This window comes from Cololabis saira, chromosome 14, assembly GCF_033807715.1.
Source record: "Cololabis saira isolate AMF1-May2022 chromosome 14, fColSai1.1, whole genome shotgun sequence".
Taxonomy (NCBI): domain Eukaryota; kingdom Metazoa; phylum Chordata; class Actinopteri; order Beloniformes; family Belonidae; genus Cololabis; species Cololabis saira.
In genome coordinates, this window is record NC_084600.1 from 1,982,744 (window position 1) to 2,005,794 (window position 23,051).

General features: G+C 42.1%; 1 protein-coding gene across 3 annotated transcripts in view; it reads right to left on the reverse strand.

Moving 5' to 3' along the window:
* Positions 1-5,433: 5,433 nt before the first annotated feature.
* The window catches only part of LOC133460194 (beta-1,3-glucosyltransferase-like), a 112,408-nt gene continuing 94,790 nt past the window's right edge, over positions 5,434-23,051 (reverse strand). For all 3 annotated transcript variants that reach the window (XM_061740768.1, XM_061740767.1, XM_061740766.1), the window contains 3 exons: positions 21,595-21,739; positions 19,764-19,913; positions 5,434-5,770 (listed from right to left, as the gene is read on the reverse strand). In XM_061740768.1, coding sequence (XP_061596752.1) covers positions 19,779-19,913; positions 21,595-21,739 — 280 coding nt within the window. In that variant the 3' untranslated portion in view covers positions 5,434-5,770; positions 19,764-19,778. The remainder of the gene's footprint in view (positions 5,771-19,763; positions 19,914-21,594; positions 21,740-23,051) is intronic.

Below are 23,051 nucleotides of genomic sequence, written 5' to 3' on the forward strand. Positions count from 1 at the left end.
TCCATAGTTCATCACACTCCCTGCGATCCTGCTTCCTCACGCCTCCTTTTTACCACTTATGTCTTTCTTAACATCTTCTGCCAATGTAATTAAAGAATTTTTACTGAATTGATAGTGGCATAGTATTATGTAGATGAGTTGCTCGGGAAAGGCTGGATTTGTTTCCCTTTTCAGTTTTAGGACACGTCAGTAATATATCAATGTGTGTTTTTCTTTGGACAAAACATTTTCTGCTGGTAAACAGAGCAAAGCTGGACAGAGATTCAGCTAACAAGTGGCTCAGAGCTGGATGATATCAACAATATGTTATGGAGGCGGAAAGGGAGAGAGACTGCCAGAAGGAGATGAAAGCCAAGCCTTTATTTGTCCGATCCAACCAGCACGTTCTGCAGCACAGAAGATTAGACACTCTATAATAAACGACTATTGACTGATTTCACGGCAGCAGGGAGGTAGGATATAATTCAAACTAACAGTGGGGGAGCTACTCAGACGACGTGTTTTTACAGACAAATATTCAGACACTGAGGTATCCTTGCACGTTAATTCAGGTTTATAAAAATGACTGTTAGATGGAAAATCGTGACCAGTTGGCACAGATTTGTGTTCTCAGGACCATTCAACGCTCTGGAATGACCTGGAACGGTGAGTCAAGTGTTGCACAGTCTTAGCGTCTGATCTCAGTGACGCTGCTCACACACTGAGAGCATCTTCTGACGGTCAGGTTTCAAAATCTAGCTGAAAACATTTCCAGCAGGCATCCATCCCCCAGCTTCTCCAGAAACAACAAATATGACTATAGCAAATATACCGTTTTATTTATTCTATAACAAAGGAAAACACTGGAGTGGCCGTTGTCTCGTCACAATATTTATGCTCTATTAAATCATTTGTCTTGGTGATGTATAATAATCCTAAAAAATAAAAATAATACCAAAACTAAACGGTCCTCTTGAACAGCAGTGGTCTCATTCTGCTCTGAACAAACAGAGTGTGAACAGGTCCTTCTTGTAGGTCCTGAGGGCTGCCCCCCTGCTGCATTTGTAAATTGTCAGTGATCCAGGTGACCCGTCCAAGCCCGTTTGATGCGTTGGGTATCTGCAGTCTGAAGACGTGCTGCAGTTGTGTCCAAAGTTTCAAGTTTATTTGAGATACATCATTGCATAACAATATGAATAATGATGTTTCTTACACTTTGACACAAGAGGACCGCTCTTATTGAGAAAAAAAAAGAAAAAATATCAACTGTAAGACAATGCTAAAAAAGTTCATTTTACTTCTGATACAGCTTGTACGCTCTCGGGAGGAACGACATCTGGTGCCTTTTTGTGTGACTCATAGGTTGTGTGAGTGTCCTTCCATTGCGTAGTGTGTAGTGACTTGTATTTGCAGACAGGCTCTGGATCATTGGGCTGGTCCCTTCTTTCAGTAGCCGATGGAATTCCCTTAAGGTGGCCTCCTCTCTCCTCACCTCCAGAGTGGGGAAGGAGTTAGTCGGTATCCCTATGATGCGGCAGCACCTTCTCTGCAGACATTCCAGTTCCTGGATCAAGTGCTTTGGGAGGCCAGCCCAGACAGGTGAGGCATATTCCAGCACTGGTCTGATGAAGGTCGTATATACCTGGGTCAACACATCTGGGGGCAGCTGTGCTCGTTTGGCCACACTCAGATAATGAACCCTTGGCTGAGCCTTCTTCAACATGAACTGGACTTGTGCATCCCATTTCAGGTCAGAGGAGAGCTGTATTCCAAGGAGCTTGAATGTGTCTACCCTCTCTACAGCCTGGTTGTTCAAAACGATAGGAGGGGGGTACCGGACGGTTATGAGGCTCCCTGAGGCTAATAACCAAACCCCACCCGCCTTAACAGCCCCGTCCATGCCCTGTCCATGTTCTCCAGTGAGGGAAGGGAGCAGCCTATGATTGCGGTCCAGGGCCTTTTTGTCAACTGCTGGACAGCCTTATATGATGATGCTCTTGATTGCAGAGGTGTAGGAAGTCAGCAGTAGTTTGTGCTGTGGGTTGTAGAAGGAAGTGCAGGCACGGCTGTGCTTCTTTACAGCAGGTGTTTGTGGACCAGGAGAGGCTGTCGGAGATGTGGATTCCCAGGAATTTGCAGCTATGGATGATTTCCACATATTCTCCATTTATGAAGACAGGATGAGGGTCAGTTCTGTTCTTTCTGATCAATTCTTTAGTTTTCTTTGTGTTTAGTCATGACAACGGAACCTTTTGCTTATGCTGATTGATCTTTCCAAAAGTGACTAATAACTAGACCCAAATGCAGACATTTAGAGGGGAGAGGTCAAGGTTGCAAAGAAGAAAAAAGGAGCACAAGAAGGAAGAGATTTGAATATTTGTTTCCTCCTTTCTTGGGATGTGAAATGGACAAACGTGTTAAGATGGGAGAGCGCTACCAGCTGGTGTGCAGCAGCATCCGTCTCCATAGGTAACAGACGATACAGGAAGACAAAAGGTCATGGACAGGAGTGCTTGCTGTACCTTTTTAGCAATAACTTTATTATTAGGGCCCGAGCACTTACAGTGCAAAGGCCCTATTATATCTGTAGGAATTATTCTTTCTTTCTTTTTCTTTCTTTTTCTTTCTTTCTTTCTTTCTCTTTCTTTCTTTCTTTCTTTCTTTCTTTCTTTCTTTCTTTCTTTCTTTCTTTCTTTCTTTCTTTCTTTCTTTCTTTCTTTCTTTCTTTCTTTCTTTCTTTCTTTCTTTCTTTCTTTCTTTCTTTCTTCTGACGAAATGAGGGACTTTTTTCCCCCTAAACGTGCCCCAAAAGTCACCAAATTTTGCACGCAAGCCAGGCCTGGCAAAAAATGTGATATTTAATGGTTTACATTAATGGGCGTGGCCTAATGGCTCAACAGCGCCCCCTAGAAAACTTTGTCAAGCCCCATAATTAGAGATGCACCGATCAGGATTTTGAGGGCCGATCACCGATCACCGATCTCGAAAACCAGTATCGGCCGATCCCGATTTTGCCGATCACCGATCACAGGGTGAAATCCATAAATTCGTCAATATTGATGTTTCATGTACACGACACTGACATTGTATTATTAGGTATAAAAATTAGGAGATTAGGTGTAAACTCGGCTTACACAGAGTAAGTGTAGTTTAGTAGCTTCAGCTTTCCTGTGGTAATAATTATGTACAACATGTGGAACAACACAGGCAACAGCAGACATGTCACTCTCTAAAAGTTGATAGAAGTTACAAACTATAAACCTTAGTTTTCTTGTGGAAAGAGGAAATCTTAAAATAAAAATTAATTATGAATTATTAAGCTTTGTGAAAGCTCTAGCGGTAGCATCAGCAGTGTGTGAGGAAACTCTTGTGAGTGAAGCACAACTCTTCACACTAGAAATCCACATGTCACTCCTGAAGCGACCGACACGACTGTCGTCCTACATGAGGCTTTGGACTGTATCTATGGTCTGGTAAAACTCTGACAGGATTTCATCAGTGAAATATTCATGACGCGGCAGCGCACACAGCGGCAGCACGTACCGCGGATCCAAGCTGCAAACGTGTTTAAACCTGATGTCTAATAAAACAGAAAGCGGCTGCAAAGCATATGAATTCATTACCTTACGATGTAGTTCTTTATTTTTCTTCATGTCGTTTATAAGTCTCGGTTACAGGTGTTACAGCTGAGTAATTAGTGTCGTTGCTGCGCACTCCTTTTTTTCTTCCTCCCTTTTTTCTGCTGCAGCCAACTTTGAAAACTCAATATAGTCCGTGTGAAGAACTTTCAAATGTCTAATAAGCTTCGTTGTGTTGAAATTATTTTTTAATATTACTCCTCATGGTATCTCCTTTGGACACACTTTGCAAACTGTAAATTTGTCCTTTTCAGACATTGTAAAACTCCCGCACTGGCGAGGCCGGTCATGCCTCCTCAGGACCGCTCGGTATGAGATGCGGGAACGCCCGTGCGGGCGGGGGTTTGTTGTTGTAAACGTCATCAGATCGGCCGCTCTGAACTATTATTTTTCCGATCTCCGATCAAAGCCGATAGGGCCATTATCGGCCCGATCCCGATCGGGGGCCGATCGATCGGTGCATCTCTACCCATAATACGGTTTGACGTACATGCACGAAAATCGGTACACACCTGTATCATGGGATAACTTAAAGAAAAGTCTCTTGGCGCCATGGCCGAAACCGAACAGGAAATCGGCCATTTTGAATTAATGGTGTCATTTTGGCAAAATTTATGCCATTCCTTCCTTTCCGGCAGTTAATACGGCCCGAACCGTAACGTGCACCCAGGTGTGTTATACATCAAAATGTGCGTCTCCATAAGTCCTTGACCATAATTGGTGAAAATTAGCCCCGCCCCTTCTTCTGATTGGTTGTCCCTATTTTCTGCTATAACTTTTGAATGTTTTGACATAGGAAGTCATGGGTGGTGTCATGTCTGATATGCTTATGGGGGACGGTGGCCATGAGTGCGAGGGCCCGTTCATCGCTGCTTGCAGCTTTAATTTTTACTTGGATTTGGATGTATACATTGACTGAATTTGTACTTGCAAATCAAAAAGAAGTTCAGAGAACACAGGATGATTGAACAATAATGCAATAATTCCAATACTAACTTTGTGCTCGATGCACATTCCCACATGTACTATTCTTTGGCCTAAAGTTTTATAAGCTTCATGAGCGATTTTAAAATGTTTTGTTAATATTTACAATTCACCACTTTGGAAATCATTTGCATGGAAACATCACTGTGCACGTGCCAAGGAATAACAAAAAGACGAATCAGCTCGGAGCAATTAGCTGTGCAGATCCGACTCCGAGATGAGAGCAGCCTGAAAACAAAGCTCAGCAGCGTGTCGGCGGCTTGCTGCCGAGCATGTTGACAAAATGTGTAACACGGCACAGCCAGCAGCCTCAGCTGCCAGGCCGCCAAATCCTCAAACATCGCACGACACAAACGGGAAGATTTATAGAGAAAAGATGCTCATGATTAACATCAGATATGATGAAATGATGAGTCAGCGTCAGCAAGCGAACTGTATATCACTGTTACATCCAGGTTTCAGATGAGCGGCACAACAAACTTCAGAAAATATGAGGCGGGTGTTTTGACGTTTTGGATACATTAGTGAACATCATAACCACAAGTTTAACCAAACAAAATGAGAGCCTACTCTTCAATGTTATCCTGCTGTTTTATCTGTGGATTATTTGGGTTTGGTGGTTTTCTTTTGGCTTTTGCTTCCATCACGTATTGTTTGCATTTCCTATTCTACCTTTCAACACCCTCCAGCAAACACCTTGGTGTTGTGGTGGAGCTCTCCCATGTGCTTTGCAAAGGTAAAGGTTGACAGTCCGACAGGCTGCAGAGGACCCTGCAGCTACAGACAGAAATAAGGACTGAGGCAGAGACACGTTTATAGCAATAACAGTTTTATTCAATTCAATTTTTTGTTCAATTCAATTTGATTTATATAGCGTCTATTACAACAGAAGTTGTTTCTAGGATCTCCCTAGTGGGAGAAAAACCTTAAGCCAAACAGTGGCAAGAAAAACTCCGCTTTAGGAGGAAAGAAACCTGGACCAGGACCTGCATCATAAGGGGGGATCCTCCTGCTGAAGACCAGCTGGGCAGAAGGGCCCTCCCCCTTCTGGCAGGATCGGGCAGGATGTCAGCAGGCATATAGCAGACATCCACACAGACAGGTGGAAGCAGCGTTGGGATGATCAGATGGGGGACTGCAGGTCAGCACGCAGGTCCTGAAGCTCCGGCCTACAAGAACAAAGGAGAACAGTGACGGTGATGAGATACTTCTGATTAATAACTGAGAAAGGATAGAGGAGGAGGGTGATGGACACCGCTCAGTGGATCATGTTGGAGTCCCCCTGCAGTGTAGCTCTGTAGCAGCGTAGCTCTATAGCAGCGTAGCTCTATAGCAGCATAGCTCTATAGCAGCGTAGCTCTATAACAGCGTAGCTCTATAGCACCGTAGCTCTATAGCAGGGTAGCTCTGTAGCAGCGTATCTAGGATGAAGCTGTTTCAGACCAGCTCCTCTAGTCTGCAGCTGCAGCTACGACTACTGGCCCTAAAACACTAGAGTTACACTAACTAGAGGTTTACTAAACACTAACTACAGGTTTACTAAACACTAATTGGAGGTTTACTATCACTAACTAGAGCTTTACTAAACACTAACTAGAGCTTTACTAAACACTAACTAGAGGTTTACTAACACCAACTAGAGGTTTACTAAACACTAATTGGAGGTTTACTATCACTAACTAGAGCTTTACTAAACACTAACTAGAGCTTTACTAAACACTAACTAGAGGTTTACTAACACTAACTAGAGGTTTACTAACACTAACTATAGGTTTACTATCACTAACTAGAGGTTTACTAACACTAACTAGAGCTTTACTAAACACTAACTAGAGCTTTACTAAACACTAACTAGAGGTTTACTAACACTAACTAGAGGTTTACTAAACACTAACTAGAGGTTTACTAAACACTAACTAGAGGTTTACTAACACCAACTAGAGGTTTACTAACACTAACTAGAGGTTTACTAACACTAACTAGAGCTTTACTAAACACTAACTAGAGGTTTACTAAACACTAACTAGAGGTTTACTAACACTAACTAGAGGTTTATTAACACTAACTAGAGGTTTAATAAACACTAACTATGGGTTACTAACACTAACTACAGGTTTACTAACACTAACTAGAGGTTTAATAAACACTAACTATGGGTTACTAACACTAACTACAGGTTTACTAACACTAACTAGAGGTTTACTAAACACGAACTAGGGGTTTACTAACACTAACTAGAGGTTTACTAAACACTAACTAGAGGTTTACTGACACTAACTAGAGGTTTACTAAACACTAACTAGAGGTTTACTTAACACTAACTAGAGGTTTACTAACACTAACTACAGGTTTACTAAACACGAACTAGGGGTTTACTAACATTAACTAGAGGTTTACTAACACTAACTAGAGGTTTACTAACACTAACTATATGTTTACTAAACACTAACTAGAGGTTTACTAAACACTAACTAGAGGTTTACTAACACTAACTAGAGGTTTACTAACACCAACTAGAGGTTTACTAAACACTAACTACAGGTTTACTAAACACTAACTAGAGGTTTACTTAACACTAACTAGAGGTTTACTAACACTAACTACAGGTTTGCTAACACTAACTAGAAGTTTACTAAACACTAACTAGGGGTTTACTAACACTAACTAGAGGTTTACTAACACTAACTATAGGTTTACTAAACACTAACTAGAGGTCTACTAAACACTAACTACAGGTTTACTAAACACTAACTAGATGTTTACTAACACTAACTAGAGGTTTACTAACACTAACTATAGGTTTACAACCACTAACTAGAGGTTTACTAAACACTAACTAGAGGTTTACTAACACCAGCTAGAGGTTTATTAACACTAACTATAGGTTTACAACCACTAACTAGAGGTTTACTAAAGACTAACTAGAGGTTTACTAAACAGAAAGGTTTCAGTTTAGTTTTAAAGGTGGAGGTGGTGTCAGCCTCCTTAACCCAGATTCCAGTGGCTACAGAGGTGGGCTTAGGTCTGGTAGGACCCAGGTTCAAGCCCCGGAATGGCAACCAAGATGAACCACCTTGGGCCCTTGAGCAAACCCTAATTGCTCCCAGTGGGTTTGTTCTCTCAAATGTAAGTCGCCTTGGAACAAAGCCTCTGCTAAAATGACAGTATTATTATTAATGGTTCCTGATAGCAGACGACAGTCCTCCAAATCTACATTTGGATACTCTAGGAACTACGAGTAAACCTGCACTCTGGGAATGGAGAGCTCTGCCAGGAACATAAGGAACTATCAGGTCTTGCAGATATCACGGAGCTAAGTTGTTTTGGGTTTTATACACAAGTAATAAAATTTTGAATTGCATTTCAACTTTTACTGGGACCATTGGAGAGACGTGGTCTCTCTTGCTGATTCCTGTCAGCACTCTGCTGCTGCATTTTGGATCATCTGGAGGATATTCAGAGAATGACTTGGACAGCCTGCTAATAATACATAACACATCCAATAACAATCCTATCTAGACGATACAAATGCGTGAATTAGTTTTTCCGCATCACTCTGCGAGAGAATGCTCCTAATCTTTGCAATATTACGGAGATGGAAATATGCAATTTTACAAACCTGATTAATATACGGTTTAAACAACAACTCCTGATCGAAAATAACACCAAGGCTTCTCACAGTTTTATGCTTCCACACATCGAAAGGTTGCCCAATTAAATTTGGGAGAATTTACATACTTTTGGGACAATGCCACAAGAGAGTTCTTTTTGTCCAAAAAAAAACAACTGCTAAATCAGAAGGTGCAGATGGTTGCAGCTCGAGTGGAGCAGCAAGGGACCTTCTGCCACTTTGTCACCGTAGAAAAACCAACATTTCAGAAATTAATTTGCTCCACTTGTTCACAGGACAAGAAAAATAACTGAATCAAACTGACTTAAGATGGTAAAAACAGTTCTGATCAAAATTATAAAATCATAAAGAAAAAACCAGAGAGGTCCCAGTACGTCTTCATTTACCAACCACGGAAGACTGTTTCATCCCTTCAGTGTTCCTTTCTGCAGAAGAAGCCCGTCAAGTTCTGGACAGTAAATGTCAACCCAGAACAGGACCCCAGACCCCCCAAACCCTCAGAGAGCACTTACAAGCGTTTGATTCAGATTTCCTGATGTCTCCCCCTGTAGGTCCTCTATTTTGGAGGATCCATCAACAAAGGATGTCTTAAATAAATCATGCTGGCAGCAGCTGTACCTCCAACTCAAGGTTTGGGGAGCTAGTTGTTTACGGATATCAGACAGGGAATCACTATCTCTGAAAAGATCTGTTTATGCCTTGAGGTCAATGAATTATTCATCTGGTGCACATCAAAGCACTTAGTGGTGTTTAAAGAAAGAAAGAAAAAGATTTTCCAAGCTGCTACCGTCTCCACTGTCCATAAGCAATCTGGCTCCTTTGTAGCAGCGCCAGCGCTGAAAGAATCATACAGTTTTCCTCGCCGCTCCTCCATGCTTGGGACCGGCGAGTCAATTATGATGAAAAAAAAGTTAGATTATGTTTAGCACAGATATCACTGATGGCAACCGCTTTATGCCACTGAGAGTAGGCTAGAGACTCATTCTGGACGTGAAATTCTCGCCTCGCCCCTGTTTCTTTTCAATACCCGGATCAGAAGTAGGAGGTTGGAGCGAAGCTGCTGTGACGTACTCGATTGTGCGACACAAACGAAGAAGTAAAGGCGCCAAAGACGGAGAACATGGATGAGTTGATATATCTGCTTCTTGTTCTGTGGCATTTATTTGATGTAAATTTAAAACAACGCCATTGTTCTTCGAAAAAAATGAACAAGAAGCCGTGAGTCTCTCTTGAAACGATGTCACATCCTGACTCAGACATCTGATTGGCCAATCGCCTGACCAATCGGTGGCCTGTAGTCTGATGGCGTCAGATACAGCCGACTCAGCCGCTTAGAACCTCAGCAGAATAGTTACAGAAAAAGTATCTACTCGGCACTTTGGACCCCTAGTGGAAAAGCGCAAAACCGAGGTCAGTGGAGTTGGGCTGAGTAGGTACTAGTGGAAAAGCGCCATAAGAGTCAAAATACTTTTGTCTGGTGACGAGGTGGTGAGAGAGGAAACCTTCAAAGTCCTTGGCAGCAACATCAGCAAGGATCTCACCCAGACTCGTGACACCGAGCCGATCACCAGGAAGACTCAGCAGAGGTTTGTTCTTCGTAACGAGGCTGTGCAGATGTGGACTACAGGTTTACACTAGCTTAACTCCGAGCCTGTCTGCCATGGAAACAGCACTATACAGGGCAGCAAAGGCTTTCTAGCTGCTGGTAGAATCTGCACAATGACTGTGTCTAATCACCTGAGGACATTTACAGCACCTGCCTCACAAGAGAGCCCCTGCCCAAAACATAACTGACTACGTTTGTCATGGTTTCTCAGTTTGATATGTTTTTTACTTGTTAACTCACTCTCCTGTCATTCCAGACCCTGCCACCCTCATCAGCCAGAAATCCACTCATTCCCTTCACCTGTGCTTCCCCTGCCCAGCTCCACACCTGGTTTCCCTCATCAGCAGTTCCCCTCATATACCGGCCCATTTCCACCTTCTAGTTTGCCAGATTGTCGAGTGTTTGTGCCTCACTTTCCAGCGTTCCCGATTTTTGATCAGTTTTCTGCCTGCCTGCCTGTCTGCGACCCTGCCTGATTCCGGTTTTTGGATTTTTGCCTACCCCCTTGGATTGTTTGCCTGATCTGCCTGACTACCCGGTTTTGACCCCTGCCTGCCTTTGACCCTGATTAAAGCCTCTTGGACTCTGATTGTGTTTGGTGTCGTGCATTTGGGTTCTCTGTCTTTGAGCCGTGACAACGTTTCCATGCAGTCAATAACCCTTTTCTAACTGGAATATTAGCAATAACCCGGTTGCGCACGGCCATGTAAACATCAATAACCCCTTTGAATAACCGGAATTTGCTCATATTCCGGTTTTTAAAAACCCGAAAATGACCCCTGGGTTACTCCTTTTCTAACCCTAATATTTGGTCATGTTTAGCCGGATTTCCCAATCAAATGGAACATGAATTTGTTTTCTGTGCATGTTCTTTTCACAAGGATCTTGGTCTTTTGAGTCCAGGAAGTTCTTATAAACACGGAGAAACGCAAGACCAAGAGGAGAATAATCACTTCATAAATGTAATGAAAGATATGACCATTTTGGCATTTGTAGACGGTAGAAAGTACCGGGATAGCCAGATTTACAAGAAGGTGAGCGAAAACGAACGCCAGACCAGATCAAGCACCGCTGGAAGTTGCTGAAAAAGGCGAACTACAGGACGACTTGTACTGGACATTTCATTATCCGCCGTGCTGCTGGTATTGTTGTTGTTGTGGATTTGGATACAGGAAGAAGAAGCGGAAATTACGGGAATTGCGTCATGACGTTCTCCGTGCGTTGCTGGTTTGATCCAGATATCCCAAATGATTAATCACCATGTAAACAGGGATAACTCTGTTTGCTCACACATGTAAACAGATTATTCCCAATGTTTCAGTAACCGGAATATTGACCTTAACCCGAATTTTGACTGCATGTAAACGTAGTCACTGATCACACTTCTGCCTCCTCGGAGCCCCTAAAAGGAGTACGACCGTCACGATAACAGACTAATAAACAGTTTCTGTCCACAGGCCGTCACACTACTGATGGCTGCAAGAAACTGTGCATCGTGCACGTTTGATCTGTGAATACAGCTGAACAAAACTGAACATCTGGCAATGATGCAAATGTAATTAGTGGATGTTTACCCAACTACTATAAATAATATTTGCACATCATTATACACATTTTTCTTCTCAAGTATACTTTTCTGCTCTTTTGCTCATATTTTCATGCTCAAAGTAAAACCTATCCTGTTAGTTGTTGGTGTAAACCAATTCTTAGTTATGTGCGCAGAGACAAGCAAAGTAAAAATGTCATTGCTTATTGTAACCAGTGAATGACAATAAGCCTCTCTTAAATGTGCATTTTCTAATGTTTTTTAATCTTCTCTTTTCTATGCTTGAATGTGAGTTAAACCAAGATAAACTTGTGTGGGTGGGTTCACCACTTTTATGAAACTTTTATAGTTACACAGAAATGTGTATCGTATCTGAGTCAGCTCTGCTATTGTTTATAAACCTATATTCAACAATGAACTTGAGCAGGCGTAACATGCATTGATATTCTTCTTCTTCTTTTATTACAAATGTTGAAAAACCTAACTGCTATTGTTTCTTTTTTGTTTACGGTGACCAGCTACTGTCACCATGAATAAAACTACAGCCATCTGTGAATTTCTTCCTACGTTACTAAATAAATGAGGTGACAAAAAGTCCCTCCGAATACTTCTGCATCCCTGACCTCCAAGTCCTGCCCACGAAATGGGTTTTAGAGAGACGCCTGACCCTGATGAGGCTCCAGTCCAGACAGATCCCCCCCCTCATTGTTTAAAGGAGAGTAGATGCCATTTGAGACACACATATGGCGCTTTTCCACTAGTACCTCAGCCCGACTCGACTCGTCTTGCCCTCGTTTCTTTTCAATACCCAGAGCAGAAGTAGGAGGTTGGAGTGAAGCTGCTGTGACGTATTTGATTGTGTATCTAAACGAAGAAGACAACAACACTAAAGATGTAGAACCTGGAGGAGATGATAGATGTGCTGCTGGGTCTGTGGATTGTGTTCCATATCAAGTTAAAAAATGAGAGTGAGAGAAGTTTCAAGCGGCGACGCTTTTTTCTTTTATTTGTTTGTCTCTGTGCTGCTGAAAAGTCAGCTGGAGCCGTGAGCAGCTATGAAGAGACAGAGCTCCTGGTAGATCTGGTCGTTCCTTATCACCGTCTAGATCCCTTTTTAATTCTCTCCTCAGCACCAGGTTCATGAACATCTGACCCTCAGAGTTGGATCATGAAACAGACTTTTGCTGCCGTTGCTGGTTGAATAAAATGAACAAGAATCCGTCAGAGTCTCTTTCTCTGATTTCCTCCTCCTGACTCAGACGTCTGACTCCAACCCCCCGACCAATCGGTGGCCTGTAGTGTGATGATGTCAGATACAGCCGACTCAGCAGCTTAGAACCTCAGCAGAATAGTTACAGAAAAGTATCTACTCTGCACGTTAGACCCCTAGTGGGAAAGAACCAAGTCGAGTCGAGTCGGGCTGAGTAGGTACTAGTGGAAAAGCACCAATAGTTTGCTTGGAAGATTGGCCGCTGTGCCTCCCATTGCCGAATAATACTTTTCATTGCTGTACTTTGCAATTTCTTTTACTAAGTCACAAACATGCATTTGTGTATCTATGCATCCACCTGCAGACTGGTCCTGGCTGTGTCGTCAGCCTTTTACTTGGCATCTTTCAGTCTATGGTGAAGACACACGATCTGCGGTCAACAGAAGTCTTGGCAAATAAATTCCACTCAGATCTTTTTTATGATGCTCTAAAAGTTCCTCTAATCAATTAGCACAGACTGCCTTCATGGAGCTGAATCATATGCAGTTATTTAAGCAGAATCTTGACTCATCTGACTCGTCTGATTTATTAGATTAACATTAGCGGGGGCCAGTAAATATTTAAAAGATTCAGTAGGGTCTTTGTTCTTACAGTATGCCTACTGCATCATATCTTTGATTTAGTTTCCTCACAATGACTCACAGATGGTGACGGCAGTTGGTTGGAAATGCCATCTGTGGACTCTGAGGTAATAAGGGCTCACATCCAAACACAGAGCACAGTTTTAGTGGTGAGAACAATGCTGGACACGTCACTCAGAATGTAAACTAAGATAACCAAGATCAGCAAGACACGAAGGCGGGGCAAAGTTGGACACCTCAAGAAAGGTTGCTCAGCACCCAGACTCTGGAACTCCCCCCACACATAAAACAGACAGACTCCATCACAACATTCAAAACCCAACTCAAAACTCACCTGTTCAAACTCGCTCACTTTAACTGGACACGGTGCTCTACACTACACCAGTTTGTTCTATTTATTGGTCTATGCACTTTGTTTATGCTGTCTGTTGCTGCTTTTTTGTATTAACTGTATTTTAACCTTTGACCTGAAATGCGCCTCTAAATAAAATGATTATTAAAGGTGTTGAGAGTTTTGGGGTCCCAGCAGCAGTTGTAGCCAGGTAAATATAAAAGAAAATGAAAAATATTAACTCACCAAGGAAAAACACACTCCGGTCATTGCAGATGAATAAAAGCACAAAAATAAAACTTCTCTGCTGCTCTTTTTCTGCTGAACAAGTTCAGCCTAGAGGGAAGAAATGACTTGTTATGCAGATGCGTAGCAGAACCCCGACAGTGAAGCAGTGACCAGGTCATTGCAGGTCACTGACGAGTGTTTCCATGTTTCCATGGTACACCTGGGTCACCCTCATCACGGTTAGTCAGGTGATGTCCAATCACAATCTGATCTTCTTGACTCATTGTTTGCAATTTATGTCACAAATGATGGGAGCCAATGTGGCTGTCCTTGGTAATGTCTCCTAATCCACATGGTTGCAACACTTACTAGAAAACTAACTCCCAAATAAGTTAAAAGCCCTGTTTGTGCTCCTACCTAAGTGTCAGTCCTGGGCATTGCTCCCCTCTACCAACCCCGGGAGGCCCCGCACTGAACCTTAGGGTGCTTTCACACCTGTCCCGTTTGGAGCAGTTGTTCCAAAACAGGGAGCGTTTTCCCCTAAAGATCGGTTCGTTTGGTATATGTGAACACAGCAATCGCGCTCGGATGCGGGACAAAACAAGCGAGCCGAGATCTCCTAGGAGAGGTGGTCTCGACTCTCTTCTATTCCAGACCTGGAGCGGTTCGTTTGTAGTGAGAATATAATCCACACAGCAGCCGACACGACTCGATTCATGTGTATGTGCGACCGCGGCGCAAAGAGAAGAGTCGGCGCAGCCTCCACCACCTTCTCTCCCATTGGACACAACTTTCTCTCTTCTCCCTTCTCTCTCTTCTCCATTCTCTTCTATTGGACGTGCCGAGATGTCGTCACAGCGCGGCACAGTGAAATTAAAAAAATTTCAATTCGGGCAGGCAGGCGCCGCGGGAGGCGCCGCTGAGCTCGGCGGCAGAGCAATCTACTCTTGCACCGCGGTAGCACATACACAATGAACGGGAAAGCCGGCGGCGGCCTGCGCTTTGCGTCCTCTCTGTGAAAGGGGTTATAACCATTGTTGTTTTTCCCGGGGTAAGGAAGGGGAAACTCCTTCTGCGTTCATTTCTGACCAATGAGAGAATGGCAGCATGGCATTTGTTAACGGCTTTGAACCTCTACAGACGGTTGCCTTGTGAACACAAACGCCATAAACGAAAAACGAAACAACTGTATCGATTTAGCCCCTGAATTTTTTTCTTTTCTTCCATTATTGTTGGAAAAAACTTGAAATCACCAATGAAGAGAAAGTTGCCAGAAAGACCCTTTCACCAACCCAACCCAGGGTGGGGGTGCTGAAGTCAGCACCCACAGCGTAAAGTTTGCTACAGACTTTCTGTTTGCACTTTTGTTATTGCACTAAAAATGTGCACTATTACAGGATGTATGTTCTGCTTTCTTTCTATTGTTTTATATTAATTTATAAAATTTTAAGTTAAGCAGGACAGGTTTCTGTTGAAGAAAGATACTTATTTTATTCAGTTCATTTTGTTATTTTGTATTAAAGTGAATTGCTGGATAATAATTTGTTTTCCATGTGTTCATGGCATTCAAAAACATGCATCTAATTCAATTCAGGTTCGAGTCAAATAGTTAAAAAAAATCGCTTCTCTCACACCAGGAAGGGTGAAGGCCATCGGGTTGGCCGGCCCTGCAGATCAGGTGTCCCTTGTTTATTTTTCAGGGAGTTGGCAACCCTTAATGAGGACGCTTCAGTGTATTACTGTATTTTGGCAGCTGCTTCTACCGTTATGTCAGCGCTAATGGAGGAATCTCGGCCACTTCACCCACTCATAACACACTTTGAGAAACTAGTTTTACAGTGGACAAGGTCAAATCAGGGCTAAAGAAATAAAAACAGTGTCTGTACAACGGTTTCCTGGCTGAATGGTAGTCTATCGTCCGAGTTTTAAGGTCTGAGTAGTGTTAAACACCTGGGAGTCACAGTGAAGGGTAAAAAGCAACCCCTTATCTCAGGTTCACAGTCAAATAAATCAGATAAGACGAGCTGAGACACCACCATGGGTCTTTAGGAAGCCATTGTTGCTCCTTCTGTTATACAGGATGTTGTGAAGAGCTGCTTTCATTTTCCCTGTTGCCTTTGAACTGGAAAATACAACTAAAATGAGGCCTGTGGCACTGAATCTGTACCGTTGGCTGGTAAAAGGTGTGAAGTAAAATGAATCTAGTGTGGTCTTGTTCTTGACAAACTTCAGAGTGTCAGACAGATGGAGAAAGATGCAATCTTGAGTGATGCAGGTACATGGTCCAAGTTTAAATTAGCTCGGAGCTGTAGCAGCATGGACAACAGCTACCTTATTTCTTTCTGGGGGAACTGAAAAGCTGTCATTATGTGTGGTAAGTGAGAAAAAAGGGCACTCCGCAGTTTACGGAGGCTCACTGCATTAATAACATTGGTGTTTGGGAGTGAATTAGAGTGAAGCAGGAGAATATAGCTCTGACTACATCATAGATAAATAGACATTACAAATCATGCCGTGATTATCAAACAAATAATGACAATTAAAGCTACAGTATTACAGTACCGGTAAGTCCTACAAATTTGACAGCAATACATTTATTATATATGTAAGAATATATATTTTAAACCCTTCCGAGAGAAAATTGGCATTCACCGTCCCTGTTACTATGGTAACTGATGTCACAGTGACATGATACTCGGATACTTCATGCTTCAGTGAAGGTGTAAAGCCTGGAAAAATACAAGGCACAAAGCCTGGAGGTGGAGAAAACGGAAAGTCTCAGGGTGTTATATCATCTCAGAGAGGGATTCCCAGTCTGGGAAATCATTAGTCTTCTTTCACGTTAAACTAAATCATCAGAATGAGAAAAAAAACATCTCAGTGAAGCACCACTTGCAAATTTTACTGAATCTTAATGTGAAATTATGATAAAGACACATTTTTAAACTTAACTCACTTAATTTCACCATCCCAATGGTTTTATACGCACATTTCTGGCATCTCCAAAAAACATCTTTCCCATGTCCCGGGTACAGGAAAGCATCGCTACCTGCTTTATGAGAGCAAGCTTTGGAAAAACTGGTTCTGCAGTGAATCAAGAAGAGCCTATCAAGACTTGTTTTGGACCCAGGCTGTAAAAAGGTTTATTTTTTAAGTAAAATTTCACATTTGAACACAGAGTTCAGTGGAGTCTCACTCAGTTTTGGAGCAAATTAACTGCAATTTTCCTTTATTCCACAATGGCCCCGACATTGCTTCTTTACTCAAGACAAGGCAAGGCAAGTTTATTTGTAAAGCACAATTCAACAACACAATTAAACAGTAAATAAAAAAAAAAATTATAAAAAAGAGGTAAAATAATAAAAAGCACAAGTTGTTAAAAAGTAAGGGCAGTAGAGTACAGCAGGTACATCTCATTCTTACGTCACAAAATGGCAAGAATTACGTTTCTATACGGTCAAAATGTACAAAGACCGGGTCAAATACAGTATTACAAAAGTAATCTGTAACAATTCATATGGTGAATTAAACCAATTTGACAATTGTATGCCACAATGCCTGTTTCCAGTTCTTATTTCACACAACTGACCAGAATTATGTTTCTAAACGGTCAAAACGTACAAAGACTGGGTCAAATACAGTATTACAAAAGTAATCTGTGCCGATTCGTGTGGTGAATCAAACCAATTTGACACTCAGGAGCAGAGAGTAGTCGGCTCAGGCCCCCCCTGCACTACTGTCTGCTTACTCGGACATGAAGAAGTGAAATTTGCTGACCTGTCTGACCATCATCACCTGTCTATTTACAAACGATGCAGAGATTGTATTTTCAATTTAAACAGTAATCTCGTGATAGAAAGAGAACGACCTGCTACTAAAGTTTCAATAAAAATAGCCGACGGTTGTCAGTGTAAAACGGTTGATTCATTTTACACCCAGAAAATATTTTATTTTCAAATGACTAAAACTGAGCTATTTCAATAAAAAAAGAAAAAGAAAGGTAAGAGCATGTTTTCTGCATGAAAGAACACATTTCCACAGAAACATCTGCAAAACAGCATTTTAATGCAGGCTGCTCACCTGTGTGCATAATTACGCTCACCCTGCTTCAGACAACCCATCCATATTCACATACAGTAGCTTTGCTGTTCACAAACCAAAGATGAAAAAAATCAAATAAAGTTCTACCAACTTTTAATAAACTTTCCTCCATTAACAGCTCCGACAGCTCTCTACGTTCAGCAGGAAGGTGGATCTGACCTGTGTTTGTCACAGTGCGTGAGAGTTTATGCAGCAGATCCATAGGACGCAGGAACACAAAATAAATATTTCTATAGAGGGAATGTGCATGACGTCACAGATGCGACTTCACAGCGGGTTACGCCCACTGAGTGGCAGAAAGACTGAGTGGCAGAAAGACTGAGTGGCAGCGTAAACTTTCAGTTTGAGCAACTGGAAAACATCTAAAATGGTAAAGAGCTGTTGTGCGATCAACTGTACTCATAGATTTAGCAAGAAATCTGAGTTATCGTTTTACAGACTGCCGAAAAATAAGCTTAAGAGAGACAAATGGATCTCTGCAATTCACAGAAACAACTGGATTCCAGACACCAAAACGTGGATTTGTGGTTCCCATTTTGTATCGGGTAATGTTGGATTTTTGGGTAGCTAACGTTAAACCATCAAATCATAAAGTTCAGTGTCCTCATCACTTTAATTTCTACAACAAGTCGGACCAAGCGTCAAGACTTTTGTAAGCCTTCAAGCTTTGCTTCGTGTATTTCCCCGGCATAGAAAATTAAGTACATATAAATATCAGGAAACTCGATTCGTGGCCAAATATTAATGTCCATGGACAACTGGTTCTTGGTAACTGTACCAAATATTAATGTCCATGGACCACTGGTTCTTGGGGTAACTGTACCAAATATTAATGTCCATGGACCACTGGTTCTTGGGGTAACTGTACCAAATATTAATGTCCATGGACCACTGGTTCTTGGGGTAACTGTACCAAATATTAATGTCCATGGACCACTGGTTCTTGGGGTAACTGTACGGGTCACTGTCAAGTCCAACTGCCTTTAATTTAAGCCGATAATCAGCTGTTATCCCGTCTTCTCCACTAGTTGCAGCTGTTTTTTCCATTCAGTGCAGTAAGGGGGCTCGTCCAGTTGGAATGTGACGTCAATACATACCCTCTATTATAAACAAGAGGCGCTGCACAGGCAGGTTTTCGAAGACTTTCAAAATAAAACAGGAAACAATTTACAAACGCAAAAACTCAAGAACCAAGAAAAAAAAAACACAAGACGACCATTATTGTTTTAGCTTTCCATTTCTAAGCAGATTAACATATAATCTTTTAAATTACTACATTGAAGATGTGGTGGGATTGTTTTAAATAATTTAGGATAAACAAACAAAAAAAAACTTGGTACAGACCCAGGTCAACTTCTCTCTCTTTCAGTCTTTATACTAAAGTGAGTTTAAAGTCTGTGGCTCTGATTTAAATCAATCAAGCTTCTAAAAAATGTCTAACACTGAAAGAATTGTGTTCGCATGATTATTTGATTGGCAGATATAAGATGCAGGCGCTACAATCACGTTCTGCATGCCTATCCCTCATTAGTAGACATGGATAGTCATTTTTATAAACAGTTCCTACTCGTGTCGTGGACCTGCCTTTAATATGATCCAACACACAGCAAACACTTGTCTAAACTCTCTCCAGCAACACTTGATTACTATTTGATTATTTGATAAAGTGCATCAATACTAATGTAAATGTTCAAAATGATTTCCTCCAAGAAAGATATTTCTATTATATACTTTTGTCTGTGTACACACACAGGCTCTTCCCCATTGATTAGCTGTCATTGATTAGCTGTCACTTTTTATCCAAACTTCAAACATCTGCTAATTGTAGGTCAAATCAATTTCCGTGCGTGTTTGCACGACTTACTTACTTGATGAGAGTGTTTCTACAGCTCGTCTCGAGGGTGAGCATCGTGCAGCCACTGTCTGTACACGGCGATGGGATCTGTGCCCCAGTGCTTGTGGAAGGAGACGGCCTGCTGCAAGGACGCCAGCATCTCCGAGTAGTCGCCTGGCTGGGCCTGAAATATCAACAACACGGGCTTTTACCATGTCTGTTCCAGGGCTCGCACAGTTCTTTGTGTTTGGGGGTTTAAAATTCCCGTGCAGTCAGGTAATGATCTTAATGGAAACACAGCTCACAATACTGTTGCGGTGCACTTTATAATCTTTTAATTATTATTAAATAAATAACTAAATAATGTAGAAAGTATATGGGTATGTGTACATATAGATAGATAGATAGATTTTTCTTTATTTTCTGTTTTTCCTTTCTTTTTCGGCTGCTGCTGCAGAGCTGTCAGTCGCTGTGCTAACTGGATTTGATGGGCCAGAGGAGACATTTCCACTTTATTCACCAAATTGTATTTCAACATTATTCTTGACATTTCAACTTTTTTCTCGAAATTGTATTTCAACATTAATCTCGACATTTCGACTTTTTTCTCGAAGTGCAAAAAGAAAAATATTTCCCCTCTCAAATATTTTTTCTCCTGCCTGGCCCTAATACTCTTCCGTAGGAAAGACTACTCAAGGCAATGAAAAATATATGCACAAGGCATTTTTTCTTTAATAAAGTCATATATCTTTAGTTCTGAGTACCCACAATCAGACATGTTTTAATGTGCTTCAACAAGGCTTAAGCATGTACATTTGAGTTTAAAGCATTTTTTTTTTTTTTTTATAACATAGTTAATGCCACATTGACATACAGGCTCATTCCCCATGCTGAACATCCAATCAGAGTGATCTCTGTCAGCCAGTGACAGGCTCCGAGAGCAGACAGACACGAGAGACGTTCACTCCCTCAACACTCGGGACAGATGATTGTCAGCATCTCAACACTTCAAGACATTCGGCTTATTTAGAAAGATTTATAGCTGCTCTCTCCATGACATCTGAAGTGACAACCAACTCCAACATTTTGACTTATTACAACTTCTTTTGAGGATGCTTTGATTTGAAAACCTGTGATTCTCTTCATAGTGGTGTTACATCAGAGACCACAGCTCAACACGGAGGAGGAAGAGCTGCGCACACGTCACAAAGGTGATCAAGAACTGGGCATCGGTAGGACATGCTGACACATGATAACCAGAAAGTTTTAGAATGTTGTAGAATTGTGATTATTAAATACCACATTATTCAAACATTTTTGAACAAAATAGAAATATAAAAATATGGTATAGCTAAGACAGAAACCTTGAGAGCACGCCCACATGTTTTTGTCTACCTGGTGAAACAGAGGGCTGTGTGTGATGGGCACGTGTTTTTGTCTACCTGGTGAAACAGAGGGCTGTGTGTGATGGGCACGTGTTTTTGTCTACCTGGTGAAACAGAGGGCTGTGTGTGATGGGCATGTGTTTTTGTCTACCTGGTGAAACAGAGGGCTGTGTGTGATGGGCACGTGTTTTTGTCTACCTGGTGAAACAGAGGGCTGTGTGTGATGGGCATGTGTTTTTGTCTACCTGGTGAAACAGAGGGCTGTGTGTGATGGGCACGTGTTTTTGTCTACCTGGTGAAACAGAGGGCTGTGTGTGATGGGCATGTGTTTTTGTCTACCTGGTGAAACAGAGGGCTGTGTGTGATGGGCATGTGTTTTTGTCTACCTGGTGAAACAGAGGGCTGTGTGTGATGGGCATGTGTTTTTGTCTACCTGGTGAAACAGAGGGCTGTGTGTGATGGGCACGTGTTTTTGTCTACCTGGTGAAACAGAGGGCTGTGTGTGATGGGCACGCCGACGGACGCCAGGCACCGGCCCAGGACCATGTCGTCAGGGGCGTCGTCACTGTAGCAACTACAGCCGCTGGAGAGCAGCCTGGAAACCGCAGTCCTGCTGAACACCATCCTGCACACACACACACACACACACACACACACACACACACACACACACACACACACACACACACACACACACACACACACACACACACACACACACACACACACACACACACGCGCACACACACAGAATAAGAAAACTCATTGTTTCTTTCATGTATATATATATTGCCACTCAAGAAAAAAAGAAAAGCAAAGCTAGATTATGAGGAGAATACTTTTAAACTAAATCATGTAAAAGTTTTCATCAGAATTTTGTCAATTTTTTCGGTTACAGTCAATAATCAGATTGCTGTTGCCCATCTAAATATAGTTTATGATCAGGATACTCCACCTACCTTAATGTGATTATCACTTACTGAAAATGCTAACTTAATTCATTTCATTTCATTTTATTCTTTATTTCATTCAAAAAACAAAACAATTCAATACAAACACAAATACAAATGTTCCTAACTTGTGAATGAAAAGGGAGCAGAAAGAAGAAGAATCTTATCTGATCTGCCCCTTTCAATTAGTTGCAAGTTGCTATTTACATGTAAATGTCTTAATGCAACTCTTTCCTCCATCTGATCATGTTGGGAGTATTGTGGTCCATGTAAATGTAGTCAGTTGGAGCATCAACTGAGGTAAGAACGGTTCCTTGGAGTCAGACCACAGCAGCTGTGTGTCGTTAGCCCATTAAGCTGTGATTGGTCACAACTGGTCCCTGGCAACAATTAAAAACTCTCAGCAGTGCTGTCTCCTTTACTTCTGACTTTCATTATGAAGACTGCAGGCTTCTTCCTGAGGTTTGGTACACTCTTGGTTGGAAGCAACTGTTTCCAGCTGGTTCTAGAAGTTTCTGATGTTGTTCTTGTTTTTCAGGGTTTCCCTCTTTGTGTTGCTGATTGTTGAGTCCTGTGGGATGCATTTGAAGGGTAGGCTATGAGATGCTGAAGACATGACATGTGTAGTTGTATCACACTTGGCTTAAATCATCTGTTTCTGTCCTCAGGATCAAAATCTCACCAACAGATTGGTGGTGGCAGTGGTGCTGGTGGCAACTTTGCCTCCTACCAGGGAGCACATGCAGGTCATTCAGCACCAGTACTCTACAGTGCCCCTAGACTGGTATCTGCACCAGTACTTGTCCAAAATCCTAACCCCCCTCAGCTTGTTGGCTACACTACTCCAGTAGGAAGTAGCCTGGACTCGGCTGCACCTGCTGTGGGATACTATGTCGGTACTGGGTCTGCTGTGCCCCTTCAGGCAGGCGCTGTCGGTACTGGGTCGCTTGTGCCCCTTCAGGCAGGAGCTGTCGGTACTGGGTCGCT